The sequence below is a fragment of the Buceros rhinoceros genome, unplaced genomic scaffold (genome assembly GCF_000710305.1).
Source record: "Buceros rhinoceros silvestris isolate BGI_N320 unplaced genomic scaffold, ASM71030v1 scaffold14785, whole genome shotgun sequence".
Taxonomy (NCBI): domain Eukaryota; kingdom Metazoa; phylum Chordata; class Aves; order Bucerotiformes; family Bucerotidae; genus Buceros; species Buceros rhinoceros.
In genome coordinates, this window is record NW_010414663.1 from 2 (window position 1) to 15,377 (window position 15,376).

The window sequence follows — 15,376 nt, forward strand, 5'->3', positions numbered from 1 at the left end:
GGCCGTTGTGATTCCCACATGGCATCTGATAGGCGGGGGGGGGGGGTGGTGTTGGCACCATCCTTGTATGGTGTTCCACACAGTCAGGCCACCGCAACACAGTGTGACTAGCTGGTTAACTGAAAAATATTTAAAAAAACCCCCAGCTCTTAATTCCCATACCCATGCTGCTCTCAGCATCCTGTTTTTAGGTTATTCATTCAGTATTTTGGTTGTTTCATCTTGATTGATTGTGGGTTGTTTTCTCCTTTAGACCACTGAGCTCTGTGAGCAACAGAAGATGGAATTAAGACTGACGATTGCAGATTTGCAGACCAAACTGGTGGAAGTGCAGCTGGAAAGAGATGCGCTTCGGGATGCTAGGTATGAAGGCCGACACAGATGTATTGTGGAGTGTGGATATATGGACTGTGAGAGGCTCCTCCGTGAGAAATTTGCCCTCGGGAATGAAGGCAGTGAGACTATGGCATGTTGGTTTAGAAAATGGCTCGTTCTGGAGCTGTAAAAACCAGCAGTTAATCAATGTTAATCAATTTTATCTTAGGATAAAAATCCAGGTTGTGAATCCTGCGTTCACAGTTATTTCTTTGGTCTCCACATTCAGACAAAAGGAAGCCCAGAGCCAAGAGAATGTAAAAATACAGCTAAAAAGTACTATTCAAGAGCTGGAAGCTGCCAACCAGCTGCAGGAGGAGATGCTGAGGGAGGCTGACGGCCAAACCGAGCATCTGAAGAAGATGCTGCGCAGCCACAAGGAAGTGCTGCTGGAGCTGCAGGGCATCCTCCTGGGCTACGACGACAGCACCTGCAAGAACCTCTGTGAGCATGAGAATGTGGCCAGCCTGCCCATCTACAACCTGAGCGCAGCGTTTGCTGGCGTCCTGCGGGATTTCGACTCGGAGCTGTCATACCTCCGAGAAAAGGTTGTCCTGGTATGTGCAGAAAGTGCTGCTTTTCCTTCCAACCCTCTGTGTTCAGGTTTTGAGAAAATATTTTTGGAAACTCCCTGAGCTCCCATCTAAACTGGCCGAAGGAAGCGGTTGTGGCACGAAGAGGTGCAAACGCTGCTTGGCAGTTAACACGGCGGGTGCTGGTATGCCAGACTTTTACCCTGTCCCCAGCCTGAGGTGGGGTTTACTGCTGATTTTAACCTGTCCTGTACGCATTTTCGCAGCTAAAATGGAAGCAAAAGGAAGGAAATGACACCTGAGCACTGTTTAGACCGTGTTTTCTTTAGCATTGTCATCTGTCCACGACAGGTGGGAGAAGAACTTGAGTCACTGAAAAAAGATTCACAGACCCAAAAGCAGCTTCTGCTTCATCAACATCAAAACAGGTACCCATTCTCCATTTATTTATTCACAGAATATGAAGAGATGTTTTTTCACATGTTCCGTAGGTAATTCCTTTCTGATGACGAATATAATAACATCTAGTACCAAGACTAAACTTGCAACCTGCACTTTCTTTTTGAAGCAGGATTGAGCAGCTGAGAAGTGAGCACGAGCAGGAGGTGGCAGCACTAACCGACAGCGCCAGCAGTGCAGGCAGCTCCGCAGAGAGTGCCCCAAGCCCGACGGAGAGCAGAGGGTTTTGATGATAGTTCAGAAAATGTTAAGAGTAACCTGAGAGAGAAAGCTCATGCTGCTAGTAGGCTCTAATCCCTGCCCTACACTTTTGGTTTCTTAGTCTTTAAAGAGTTAAGCAGTCCTGGCATAAATTATAGAATGAAAAAAAAAAACCCAAAGCCCGTGAGCAGAGTCTGTGAGCTGAGAGCTGTGGCAAAGCGCCTTTTTGAGTGGCTGCGTTGCACCACGACCCTTGCCTTCTAAATGTTCTACGGATTCAGCTACAAAATTAGTTTCAAGCAGCATTATCGGCTGAATCACAAACAAGAAGCGGTGGACGGTTGGGTTGTCGGCATACCTGTGCAACCACAAATGTTTCGTACTTTCATGGTTCTTACAGTTTTTTATTTCTCCACTAAATCTTTTCTTAGAGAAGAAACAGGACACCAAAGCTCAGTGCCCGCGCAGCAAGTCGGTCACCTGGAATCCGCAGTTTCTCAGCTGCGTTCGGAATTACAAGAAGCTAAGAGGATGTGTGAAGACAAGGTGCGTGTGGGGTCGTGTGTTAGCGCTAGTGCCAGCGAAACTGGATACGAGGATAGCTGAAAGGTTCTGGATTCCTAAGGAAAGGCTTTGAAGGCTTCTGGAAATACATGCAGTGGCTCTGCCCTGCAAACATCGCTTGCACGTGCGGGACGAGAACCTGCTGTGCCAGTAGAGGAGACAGCAGCAAAAACGGTAAAAGTAGCTTCTTACTTAAGTCATGCTGCCCAGAAAAATTCTTTGGTAACTTTGTCTTGGTAAGGGCGAGGATGGGAGAACGCAGAGATGACAGCAGTGCCTGAGGAGCATTCAGGTGCTCTGAGATCCCCACTGTGAGTTCGGGCTCTTTAACATTCCTTGAAGTGCAAAGGCAGGATGTAAAACAGGCAGAAAAGAGAGGCTGGCCAGCAGCTGCGTGTTCAAACCATTTCTTAATGCTGTTAGAAAACATGAGTCTTGATAAACTTTTTTTAACTGCGCTTCTCTCCAAAAACCAATTTTTCTCCAGGTAGCAGAGCAGGGAATTTCTGCAGACAAACGGAGAGAACTTTGTGCGGTCCCACCATGGAATCTCTGCCGCATCACTAATTGCAGCATTTTGTATCCCTCTTCCATATCACGTCTGCCGCCTCTTTCAATGATTTTGCTGCCTTTTAATAAACAATATGAGCATCTTTAAATTCTTTCTTATTTTTGGAGAAAGATAATTCATGGTTTTTTTAGAAAGAGACCTGAAAACAGTTGCTCTTCATCCCCTTTGAAAATTAGTGGAGCTGACCGCTGCAGAAATGCTCAGTGGTTCCAAATCCATCTTAGATTACAGGTCAGGAGGATTGAGGCATCCTTCCCCAGCATGCTATTGGAAAGGAGAAGATAGGTCACAGGAGTGCCGCGGAGTTTGGCAGAGCTGATGATCTCAGCTCCAGAAAGCTCTGAGAACGGCACGGCAGGGATGTGCAAGCTGTGCTGAACACGCGCTTGCGCTGTGAAGCAGAGCAGGGAGGACGTTGTGGTTTATCAGTTCAGCAAGTTTCCAGTTTTATTAATTCCATCGATTCACATGTATCAAAACTCAGACTAGTCAGTGCCAAAAGTGCCTTTTCAGAGCATCGTAACAACTGGAGAACTGAGAATTTAAGGCTATTTTTGTGGTCTGCCCACTCCAGAAAACGCGGGGTTTGTCGGTCTATAAAATAATACACTGCTTGGCCCAATTAAAGCTGCTTTGGAATAGGAAGCATGACACACTGAATTGCTTTAGTGAGGGACAAGTCGATGGCGAGGAGGTGATTTGATCTCACTTGTTACATGGACTCACTCCTGGGAAAGCGTGAGAGAGAATCTACATAGAGCTTTTACAGCTGTCTCTCCTGTACCACCAGCATTTCTGCACTGCTTCTGTGGCAGGGAAACACCTCAGCAGCTAGAATTTTCAAGGGAGTTGGTGAAAACTAAAGCCGGTGCAAGCTGTTGATGCCACATAGATTCAGCAGTCAGAAATCCAGTGTACTATTTAAAACAGAATCCACAGAGGTCATTGTTAATGAGTATTTGTCGCTACTGTAGGTGAAAGCTCTTGACAAGCAGTTGCATGGGGCTCATTCGGAGATAGCAGGAGCTCAGACAGAGCAGGAGCGACACAGCCAAGAATCTGGAAATCTGAAGGACCGGGTTCGTCAATTGTTGGTAAAAATGAGTGACAGTACTGAAAAAAATCTCCTTTCTCCTGACTGCGGCTGTTCAGATTTGCTCGTGGCTTGTTTCCGTAGTGCCGCAGCCCCCCTGTAATTAAGTTTGAAGATTTTTTTTTACCAGAAGTTTGAATTCTTCTCCAATTGAAGACGATGTTGGTGTAAATCTTCTCCTATGGATTGTACGTGGCTCTAGACAAGGCTGCAGCCAGAATAATCATTGCATAATTGAAGCTTAGGATTCTAATTATAGGCTTCCTTTTGTTTCTGTGTCTTCAGCTCGTGTTTTCATTCTGCCATTCTCTGACCTTCCTACGTAGTTCTCTACTGCAGCTGTAGCAATACACAGAGAGTTAGCACTAGCAAAAGTTACGATTAGCAGAAACGCCGGTGGATAACTCAGTTTGGGCACATTTAAAATTCATGTTTTTGAAATGAGCGGCTCTGAAATGTGTACGTCAGTATATTTAATCTTATTTCCAGTTTAATTTATTGTTTATAATTTCGATTATGAGCTGTTAGAATTATGTCTGAGGTGGAAAAGATTTCAGCTCTGGAGAACACGTGACAAATGAGTGCGGAAAATGAAACAAGCAGTGAACTATTCTTATTAGTGGTAAAGATGGCTATGTAACGAGAGCAGCCTTCACTGCAGAGCTTCATTGTTTTGCATGTGATGTCGACACAAGATCATCTTTCTGTCAATTTGTTGCTTGTACTGATTTGGGGATAGATGTAAAAGCCATCAAAGATTTCAGCGTTGAGCTGCTAATGCTTCAGAGTCGTTGGAGTGGCAGTGTATGAAGCTGAAGGTCACTGCTTGGCTGAAAGAAAATGTGTAGGAGGTGTCAGGCTCGTTCAGCCAGTATTCCTGTTCCTGCTTGGTGTAAATCCGTGCAGTGGTCCCTACCCAGACACACAATCGCCTAGATGTTGCTCGGGTTAGAGAAGGAACATCAAAATCTTAAGTATAATTCAAGGATTGAAATGATTTTAATTTCTTGCAGACTGAACTTCGTAAGAAAGAGATAGAACTAAGTCTAGAAAAAGAGCAGAACAAACGATTTTGGGATTGGAGCACAGACAACGGCATCACCATCGCCCATCTCAGGAGAGAGCTGGACACCAAAGCAGCGCAGCTGCAGTGCCTGGAGAACGCCGTGAAGGAAACAAGGGCCGAATGTCACAGGCACATGGAGCGCCAGGTCGGTGGGACAGAGCTCGGGACAGAGCCTGCACTAAACCTCCAAAACAGCGTTTTGTACAACTCTAGAAAGCTCAATGCTGCCGGATGTAACAGGCGGCCGAAGGCAGTATTTGCGGTAGTGAGCACTTGTGTCAGAATAATTAGTAAATTAAAGGCTTTCGTAATGCCTTAGTTCACGTAGACCTTAATGACAACATAATGTGTTTAGAGCCCCGAGCTGAGCATGCTGCGGTGTCAGAAGCAGTTACTTCTGACAGAGTCCTAGACACTCGCTTGGAGTACATTGCCCTTTCTTCACCACTTCAGCCCCTCAAAAATGAGCTGTAATTAGGTAATCAGCTTCTCATTATCAAGAGCGAGCACATTAATTCCTTTATTTTCTGCCAAACCCCAGGCCTGCGCTGCCTCACACATCGTTCTCCGTTTTCTCTGTTTTTCCTTTAGAATCTTCCCACTGGGAAGTTAATTCTTTTTTTTCTGTTTCTATTTTGTACAATTAGCCGTTCCTGAGTCACAGCACTTTGTGCGTTAAATGGTGCACGTTGCTGCCTGCAGGAATAAAATCAGTCATAAATTATTCACCCACATAGTTCTTATTTTTCTAACTTGCAGTGCAGTCAGCTGAGTTTTAACACTGGAAGTTCTTTAGCATCAACTGCTCTAAATTTTGTATTAACATTGCGGTGTAGTAGGTTTTTTTTACATCAGTTTAACTTTTCTCATTTTCTGTGATTAAAATCCCAATATTCTAAGCAATGCTTTGTTTACTAAAATGGAGGAAGGGGAAGGAAAACCGGAAGAATCTCACAGTCACTGTAGACCAGACCGTGCTGACCTAATTTTCCTCTAAAACTCAGATGTTTAAGATGATCTGTAGGAAACCAGGAACGTGACAGGCAATTCTAAAGGTAGAAATTAACATTTCTCTTGGTTGATCCTTCCATTGCTGTTGTTCAGATGGCTGCGATTAAGGAGAAAAATGAAGGTATTGAAAGAATCTCCTCTTTGACTGTCCAGCTGGAGCTGACCAAGGAAACACTCTGTAAAGTTAAAGAAGATCTTGCAGCCAAACAGGTGGATTTGGAGGCTGCTGAGAAGACGGTGTCAAATCTGACGTCCCGTCTGCAGGAGAAAGAGAGAGCCCATGAGGTGACCGATAAGGAAAAGGAGGAGCTGCAGACTCAGCTTGACAGAAGGGTGGAGGAGCTCCAGCATCTGAAGGATGAAGAGGACCGTTTACACAGCGTGCAGGAGGAGTGCGAAGTGCTGAAACAGCAGGTGCTAGAGAAGGAAAGAGTCATCGAGATCTTCCGAAAGGAAATGGGTACCGTGGCCCACCTCGTGGGCCAGCACAGTCGAACCGCTGGAGCAGCGGGAGCTGAGAAGTCTCAGCTTGTAAAAGAAAGAAATGGTTGGAAACTCAAAGTGCAAGAGCTTAAGGTGTGCAAATGATGCTGTGTTTACGCCTCTGTAAGATGGTGAATGTTTTCTGTATCTTAATGTGCTAATACTGTGGGCTTAAAGCAGATCAGACAAGGCACCTTGAATCTTAACAGCACTACAGGAGTTAGTGGGCAGAGAAGAATAATATTGCCATGTCTCCGTCAAAAATTAATAATTCACTGGTGAAAAGCAGCTGCCAAAAGGCTTGTGAAAGCTGGAATCTAACATGCTGTCCTCGGTGCTGCCGTTGTCCACAGCAGTAGCAGAGCCAGAAATACAAGGTGTTACTGAGAATTAACAGACAGCGAGCGCGCCACATTCCAGACTGGAGATGCTGTTCGTAACTGGTTGCTTCCCAGACAAGAATTACAGGGAGTCTTACCCGGGTCAGCATCTTCAGACAAAAATTCACTCCAGATGGGGAATTTCATCCTCTTCGCTGGAGCAAATATGCTACAGGAGGACAGAGATCGTTTCCATAGCAGGTTAGATGTGCTGCCAAGCCATCGGGTCAGATTCTGTCCTACCCGTTTTGCCTGGATTGGCGAATTTCCACAAGAGCAGTTTGTCTGGTTTATGCTGTTTTTCTTTCTCGCCCCAAACTGTTCTCTGGTGACAGATGTAACGTAATGATGATGTCTGCTCATCTTTGTGGTTATTTGATATAATTATGTGTATCAGACGTAGTTACTATTGGGGTTTGTGTCAGCAGATTGCAAAGGATGAGAAGGAAGCCAGGATACGTGAAAGGGAGGCCAGGCTGAGTGAGCTGGAACTGGAAAAGGTGAAACTGGTTCACACATGCACTGAGAGGCTCCACGCACTTAATGCTGTGAAACTGGAAAAAGAGCAGCTAAGGAAGGAGCTCCGGGCCAGCCGGAGTACAGTGGCTGGCCTAGCAGGTAGGGAGCCTCCCTTAGCTCAGCCCCGATAGCTGCTAAATCGGGCTGGTGTTAAAAATAACAGAGCAGCGCCCTTGCTGAATCCAAATAGGGCTGCGGGTGCAGCGGAAGGTTCCCGAGCAGCACGGGACGGCCAGAGTGCTGCAGAGAGCTGTGTCATAGGTTGGCGTTCTGGCACAGAATGATGGGAATACAATTTTCCTCACTACCCTGAGCAAAAATAATTAAACAACCAGCCTCTGGAGACCAAAACAGCAGATCTAGTAAATCAGAGAGGAGAAACTTCATCACTAGTGGATCCCATTAACCATCTGTGCTCAAATGACAGGGGAACTTTGTTTGTTCAGTTGTAGTTGTGCTACAATCTTATTTAGCAGTTTATATTCTAACTCCACTGTTCTCACAGCTAATGTGTGGGGAAGCAGATCAATACAATATTTAGAAAGAAATAATTAGAGCCTGGACCCAAGGCAAAATAGTAAGTTATAAGGGTGGAGCAAGAATGACCAGGGCAAAATGCTGTTTCCCACTGGTACCAACCTTTACGATAGGCAGTAAGTTCTAACAGCAGGAACTCAGAAATAGGGGAATGATAATTTTAATTTCAATTGATAGTGATAATTTTCTTTTCAATTGATAGTGATAGTTATAATTTCAATCTTCACTTACTCTCCCTAGAGAGATTCGAAGATGTGAAGAGGGATTACCAGGATAAAATCGAGGAGATGGAAAATACTGTGAGCAGACTGAAGATGCGGTTGAAATCTGCTCAAGCTGAGCTGGAACAGACCAGGACAGCTCTGAAGGCTCTGCAGGGACCTGATGGCAACGGTAACTATGGATTGAACTTCCCACAAGTCACACCCATTGGTCTCTTTTCCAAGAGCATTTTTGTGAGTGTTGATCCTTCACTAGACGCTACAATAATATTCCAGATAGGTCAGAACTCAGAGTGTGTCATCAGTACTTTCCACTGAGAGTGCCCCTTCTCTTTCACAGCTCTGGAAGCTGCAGTGGGGATGCAGAAGAAGATCACAGCCACGAGGGGACATATAGATGCGTTACAGAGCCAGGTTAAATTCTTGGAAGAGGCGATGACCAGTGCAGCTAAGGTCACGAGAGCTCCGTATACACGTATTTGCCTTAGGAGTATTCAGAGTCATTTTTCTTTGGAGAATTGCATGGCCAAACCCGATCCAGTTTGGATGAGAACCAGGCTCTTACCAGGCTTTAAAATGTCGACTAATATATTCCAGATCCTTCTGCATTTGGCCCACAGTGCTTCCTCTCTGTGTTTTGTGCAGCGGTTCTTTGCAGCTCTGGCTTTAAACTCTGTATGTCAGGGTCTGTCAAGCATGTTGAGGACTCTTCTGTGACAAAGCAATCACTAGCTGGAGTTTACTGAATGATCGTTTATAGCTGTTCACTATAACCTGTCCTCCCTCTTTAGTGGCTTTGGATTCTGAAGCTTAAAATTCCAGTTTCAAAATGGGTCATAAGATCTGAGATGTCATTTCATCAGGACCACTACAGTTGTACTTTTCTTTGTAAGACCTTAAACGTCATCTTTCTGCGAGATGCTAAGCTTCTGAAAGGGTTAATTCATATATTTTTAAAGAGAAAAAAATGCAGAAGCAGATGTGTGTAGCGTAGGTAGTTACAGATTTTTGACTCGTGCTTTGTTGTCCTCACCCTGAATTCAGGAGAAGCATTGCCTGAGGGAAGAGAACAGTAAACTGAGCCAAGAACTGAGCTGTCTCACAGCAGAAAATACCAGGATTGCTGGGGAGCTGCAGATCCTGAGATCACAAGCCAAACGTCTGAGAGAAAAAGTATCTAAGATGGAAACAGCCCTTGATAAGGTAATTTCAGGTGACTTCGAGGTTAGTGAGACTTCTGGGTGCTTTCTCCTTTGGGAGAGAAGAGGGACCCCTGCGTGATGCCTCAGGGAGCCTGCCCGTGCCTCGGCGGCAGTCACAGAGAAGCAAAAAGAGAGCCAGGTTTTACTGTAAACCAAAGGAGGAACTCTGCAGCCTGGTTGGTAAAGAAACCCCTCTGCTTGTGTGCTTTGGCTGAAAGGCATCTGCTCACACTGCAGTATTGCCGCACGGATGGCAGTGGGTACATCCAGCACCCGTACGCGTATCGGAAGGAGAACGGGAACGAGCGTAAACCCCAGGAGGTCAGCAGAATTAACTTCTGCCTCTCCTCTCTCACAGGCATCACTGCAGTTTGCGGAGTGTCAGTGCATAATCCAGTGCCAGGAGCAGGACGCCATATGCTTCTGCCTGCGGCACACCTTAGATGTGAAGGTACGTACGCTGCTGAGGAGCGTGGCTGCACGGTTCCGTGGAGCTGCTTTGTGTCCTGGCTTTAGGTTTAACCCTGTTTATTGCAAAATACTCTCCATATTTAAAGTTTGTGTTCTGAAACCTTTCTTTACATTGCTGCACAAGTCATGTCTATACTTTCGGTTACTCTGAAGTGCGTCTTACAGTGAGGGCAATAACAAAATTGAAGAGCTCCAGGAATACTGCAGCTTCAGCTGCTAAGCTTTGGGTTCAGTGACACTTCAGCATTTGCTTGTGGCAGAGAAAAGCCAGAAATGCTCATGGCATTATTAGGGAAAACAAATTAGAGAGACAGGGTCTGTGGGGATGCCTTTTACTTGTGGCTAATGTTTTCCCGCAGGAGCTGCAGGGCCCAGGCTACTCATCAGCTTCTGCTTCAGGCAAGCTGCGGCACGGAGTGCCCCTTCCCCACCGGCACTCCGCTGTCGGGCTGCCTCCCCCGAGCTTGGCCGGCTGTGCCCGTGACGTGAGTACCAGCCTCAGAGCGGGAGGCTGCACGGGAAATGGGGATCTTCCAGAGGGCAAAAATAACGCGGAATTTCTAAATGGGAGAGGATCCGCTGGGGGAGTCCAGGAGTGAATCCCTAACACCAAGGACTAAACCATTTGCTGTAGCTTCTTGTGTGTTACCACCTTTCAGATTGTCTTTTTTTCTGTTTGCAAAATATATGTAAAAACCAACCAGAGAATAAAAGATTGTATAGGTGGTATAGGAGTTTATCTTACCTCTATCACCAGTAACATTTACAGACTATTGACAGTGAAGGCACTCATCTGGAAGCAATCTTGCTAGTACGTACTTACTAGCACTTAGATCTGGCAGTGAAAATAGACGTCTAGGTAGTTCCTGATAAATCTCATCAGCTGTGATTGACCTGTAATAGCTTTAAGACTTAATTCTCCCAACTGCCCTTCACTGATTTTCACCTAAAAGACACATCATTGTCCTTCCTTCCTTCTGTTTTTGTACATCTACATTTAGATTTAAATTGGATGCTAGCATGGTTCTAGGGTTTTGTTGCAGAAAACATCAGCTCACATCTCTCATGCAAAGAAAAAAAATCTTTTGTATTTTCTGTATAATTTTGTATAATTCCCCAAAGGGGGCGTGCTGCATCCGCCACAGAAACTTGCAGAGGTCTTCCATTAAGTTTACCCCCAAATCTGTAGCAGACTACAAGTCAGTGCAGGTCTTTCTCAGTGGTATTTTCTGGTTTGCTTTCTGATGTGGTGACAAACATTTACATCCGGGAACAAAGGACGGTTCATTCTGTGAACTCCTGCAGCAGCGGGCACTCCCTTCTCTTTTCTCTGAGCAAATTGGTCTGTACATCTGAGGATGAAGAAGGGAAAAGGACGGGGTTTTAGTTGCTTTAGATATTTCTGTGAGATAACTTTCTGGGTAAGAGTGCAGTCATATTCAGAGTGCTCTGACAGCCTTCCAGTTCCATGATGTAGCCTCCAGCACATCTAAACTAGAATTGCAAAAAATCCACCGTATTTCTAACTGGTGAGACAAGTAGAGGGGGGAAAACATGGGACTTTGGCTGAGTATAGGTAAGAATTGAGAGAGAGAGTGTCTTTATAAATCTTTTTTAACTGAATTATCTTATTTCAGGCGCCATCCAAGCCAGGCATTTCGAAGCAAGAACCGCTGGAGGATCTGAAGAAGATTCCTCGCGAGTTAAGGAGCTCAGACAATGGCATTCCCGCTGTGGATTCTGGCAAGTGTGACAGCAGTGGTGGGGAGAAAACACCTTCAGCTACCGTGAGGAGTATGGTGTACGAGTAAATACTGTTACTTCTGGTGTTTGCTGTGTATGGCCTTCTAAGACTAGGATCCGGCTGTTCCTGTGCTTCAGGAGCTCTGTGGGATGCCTTTTTGCAAGGAAGTCAGATTTATGAGTAAGCTTGAGGTGCTCTGAAAGCTTCCAAAGCTTCTGTTGTTTGACAGGTTCCTTGGGTGCTTTTCTGTAGATACAGGTCGAACAGCAGAGTTGAGCATTCCTCAAAAGGTCAACGCTAAATTCTGCAAGATTTTGCTTCTCCGGAACCCTCGCAGTGCTCATAATGAATCTAGTCCTTTACTTCCCATAGAATCCATTGCTTCAGTGGTCCAAATTCACTCCTATTCTAATAATGAGACTTTTTTTGGTGAACTCGTGTAACAAGTTGCCGATGCCTTTTCTCCACGACTGGGATGTGGCTGCCATTGCGCTCTGTCTAAAAAACAAGCTTATCTTCTATAAATGTGATGTGTAGCGATTCGCTGGCACGGCTCTTGCTGTGATTTTGACAGCGATATGTTTTTCCACACAGGGAGGCTGCAGCTAGAGACTCTGCCTCTGAAAGCGTGGTGGAAAAGGACACTTCCAGACGGTGAGAAGAGCTGTCACTTAGCTGAGTAACGTGCTTCTGAAAGAACTCACTGGAGATTCAGTTTCAAAGGCTTTTTTAATACAGCATCAGCCCTGAGCTTGTTTGTTTTGTTTTATTCATAATGCTACAAAGCTTCCTCAGAATTACAAAACAAAGCTTTACTTTGTTTACTTTTAAAGATGTTACTTTCACCTCTCTGAGAAAGAGCCCCTGATCAATCTTACTTTGTTTGCTTTTATTTACATGTGTAATATCTGGAGGTGACATGTGAGAGCTTCACACTGACTGCAGAGGCTGGCTAACCAAAACTTAGCGTTACGCCTCCAGAACCCCAAGTTTTGCCATCGTTTTGCTTGCAGGGATCCTTCTTGCTTACATACGGCAGAACTTCAGTCCCAAGATGTTACCCTGCCCTTGAAATCACTTGTAAGTGACTTGAGGATGAACGTGCCATCTCGATGGTCAAACTGGAACTCATTGCAGAATATTGCCAAAACCACCGTCCAAATGCAGTATACTTTTGTAGGTCTTTTACTCACATACCTCTTAGCAGGTGCTGTTACAAAGGCTCTCTTGGACTCACTGCAAAACTAGCGCCAGCTCCGTGGCACACCTAAATGGATACCTTCCATGGCAGCCGTTCATGAGTGGTGATGGACTTGTGTCATTAGCATGGATAATAATGACAGGTTTTTGGTGCCTAAATTTAGGGTCTTGAATTCGGTATTCAGGTGTCTAAATATGGAACTGGGCTATTGAAATCGGTTTCCTTACGTGAATCCGGTAACCTGAACAGCAATGTAAGGATGTGGCTTTGAGCAGCGGGGTTTGCAGATGTTAGCCTTGGCCACCGCCTGTTCTCTTGCCCATAGGTGATTCATTCTGTGAATTTTCTGTGACAATTGTCTTCAGGCGCTGATAGATTTAATTGTTCTCTATGAGTAGTTCAGCCACTGTGCTTCAGAGATAGGCTGGAACTCCTCTGCTTGTCCTGAGGAGTAACTGCTCTGGGTCGTCTTTATATTTTTGAGTACCAAAGAACATCTCCTGGGTAGTTACTGTCAGCCTGCCGCATCCGGGGATTTTTCCTGGCTCCCAAAACAGCTGCAAGTAGCGTTTTTCACATAGAAGACTTCAGGAGTTGAACAACAAGAGTTTGTTAGAAACTCCAAGAGTTATTTTCAAGACGTCCCAGGTGGGATGTTAGAGGTAAGGAAACAGACTATGGGAGGGAAAAGAGAAGACCTGTAGTAAATCTTCCCCTCACTAGTTGGTTTTTTTCCACGCACACACGGTCCGCTGTGCATACGACAGTATGTTGCATCATCAGTTGATTGCCTATTTCTGCCATATCTTGTCTCTTTTCCTCATGACTCTTTTCCTGCCAGGAATTCAAAGTGTATCAGTCAGTTATTGGACAGGAGGGAAATGGCAGACCTGTGTAAGCAACATTCAGGTGCGCGCTCACCGCTCTTTGCTTGGCTGTCTCCTAGGAGGTGCCTCCATCTTCTCAGCTCCTCGTCACATGTCCTCTCCCAGGAAGGTCTCTCCGGAGGAGAGGTACAGAGAAAGGTCTCCAGTACACATGCTGTTAACTGCGCCACCCCATGACCTGGCAGCTGGCCCCAGCGCCTCACCAGAGCTCAGGCTGTCCCGGAGGAAGGTTGCCTTTCCAGAGGGTGCAGCCACAGCCCCCCAGATAAGTAAGTCTGGTCCCATTTGCTGATCCAGAGAGCCTGGCTGGCCTCTCTCTTCCCAGCCAGTACAGTTTTCCTGCGTCACAAAAGACGCGTGAGGATAATGAACATTTTCAAGGTGGCCTGTTAATTACTGGCCAGCGAGCCAGGCTGCCAGGGCCGGCAGTTTGTGCTTTTACTCCTGGCTTCAGTAAGTTACATCTTGCTGTCGCTTACTTTTCCAGCAGTAAAGTCCACTGCTGCCACTGCTTTCCTTCGTACAGCCCTTGCAGTTTGACTGGCAAAGAGGGACTGGGAAGCGCCGTTTTCTTGGCTACTGGAAGTTTTATTGTTTGAAATTAGATTTCCTAAGAACTTTATGTTTAAATAATTTATAATGACCTCTATTTTATTTTTTAATCTGCAATAATGTATTGATGACTAATCTTCTCACTAGCTTCTCAGCCCATGGAAATGAGTGAAAATTCACCTGGGAGGGTACAGAACAAGATGGAAAGCCTGCAGAACCTGGTGGAATTGTGACAGATAAAAAACCAAGGTGCCAGCCTTTACCAAAACTAGTCCTGTTTTATTTAAACCACCTTCACTCTCCAGAAACTCGTCTTGTTTCCTGTGAAAGCCTCTGTTTTTGCGTGAGGTCGGCTGAGACGTGCCTGTTTTACTAGGAGTACCCACTTCTACGTTATCCTGCTCCCAGGAAAATAAAGAGATTGACTCCACAACGCACTGCTGCTCAGCCCCTTAACTCTAACAAGCTTCAAGATCCTTAACATTTCAAACATGGCAGCTGCTCAGGGGTGCCCTCATCTGCTGTCACGTCCCATTAAATGGAATTTTTAACAAGCCAATGACTCTGATGGGAACTGAAAGCTAACTCTGGCAGCAGCAGGCTCCAAAACCAGTGTTTCCCAGCAGAAGCATATCCCCTCCTCCTCCCCTTCTTAAATCTGAGATGACCACAGTGACGATGGAGGACTTTTCAGGTTCTCTTCTTGCTCCCTTTGAAGTCGTGAACTCCTGCGATGGCAGGATGCCAAATGAGATGGAATTTCTTTTCTGTCCCCTTTTTCTCAGTGCACATTCCACTTGCTTCCCCTTTGCCCCGTTAAGTCTCGCTGCATAGATTTGGGAAATTACTATTTGGTGCTTTGGCTTCGCGAGGATGAGGTGGTGCCTGTTTATAATGAGGTTTCTCTTCCCTGCTAAGGCTCTGCATATAAAGAATTGCAGAATAAAGCTGCATTTATAAGGGCTTGACAAGTACAGTGTAACGTGCGGGAGGGTATTACAAAGCCTCAGGTGTCTGCACCTGCAGCCTCCGTGATTTTGATGTGAGGTGGTGGTCAGATAATCCCTTCTTGCTGCTATTTCCAGCCACGTCACCAATGGCCAGAACTCAGGAAACGACACAGAAAGCAAAGCCGAAGAAAAAGAAGCTGTCAAAGTGAAGAGGCTATAAACATTAGTGCATGCTTTCACGTAGGTACATTGTGCTCAAAATACATTCTGGTTTTAAAGATTAATAATAAAAGTTCTTAAAGTTTCGTAATTCTTGCCTGGTACCGTGGCACTCTTTTGCTTTTAGATGAGTGGGA

At 45.5% G+C, this 15,376-nt stretch overlaps 1 protein-coding gene across 1 annotated transcript; it reads left to right on the top strand.

Moving 5' to 3' along the window:
* Window positions 1-253: 253 nt before the first annotated feature.
* Window positions 254-14,342, top strand: CCDC158 (coiled-coil domain containing 158; the record flags this gene model as incomplete). Its single annotated transcript, XM_010137165.1, is given in 17 exon segments — window positions 254-363; window positions 605-932; window positions 1,260-1,336; window positions 1,480-1,590; window positions 2,000-2,114; window positions 3,678-3,797; window positions 4,810-5,007; window positions 5,967-6,449; window positions 7,165-7,354; window positions 8,033-8,185; window positions 8,354-8,466; window positions 9,058-9,216; window positions 9,574-9,666; window positions 10,046-10,171; window positions 11,324-11,473; window positions 13,578-13,644; window positions 14,218-14,342. Coding segments are annotated over 17 exon segments (2,718 nt in total), but the record flags the coding sequence as incomplete, so codon positions are not given.
* Between the last annotated feature and the right edge of the window lie 1,034 nt (window positions 14,343-15,376).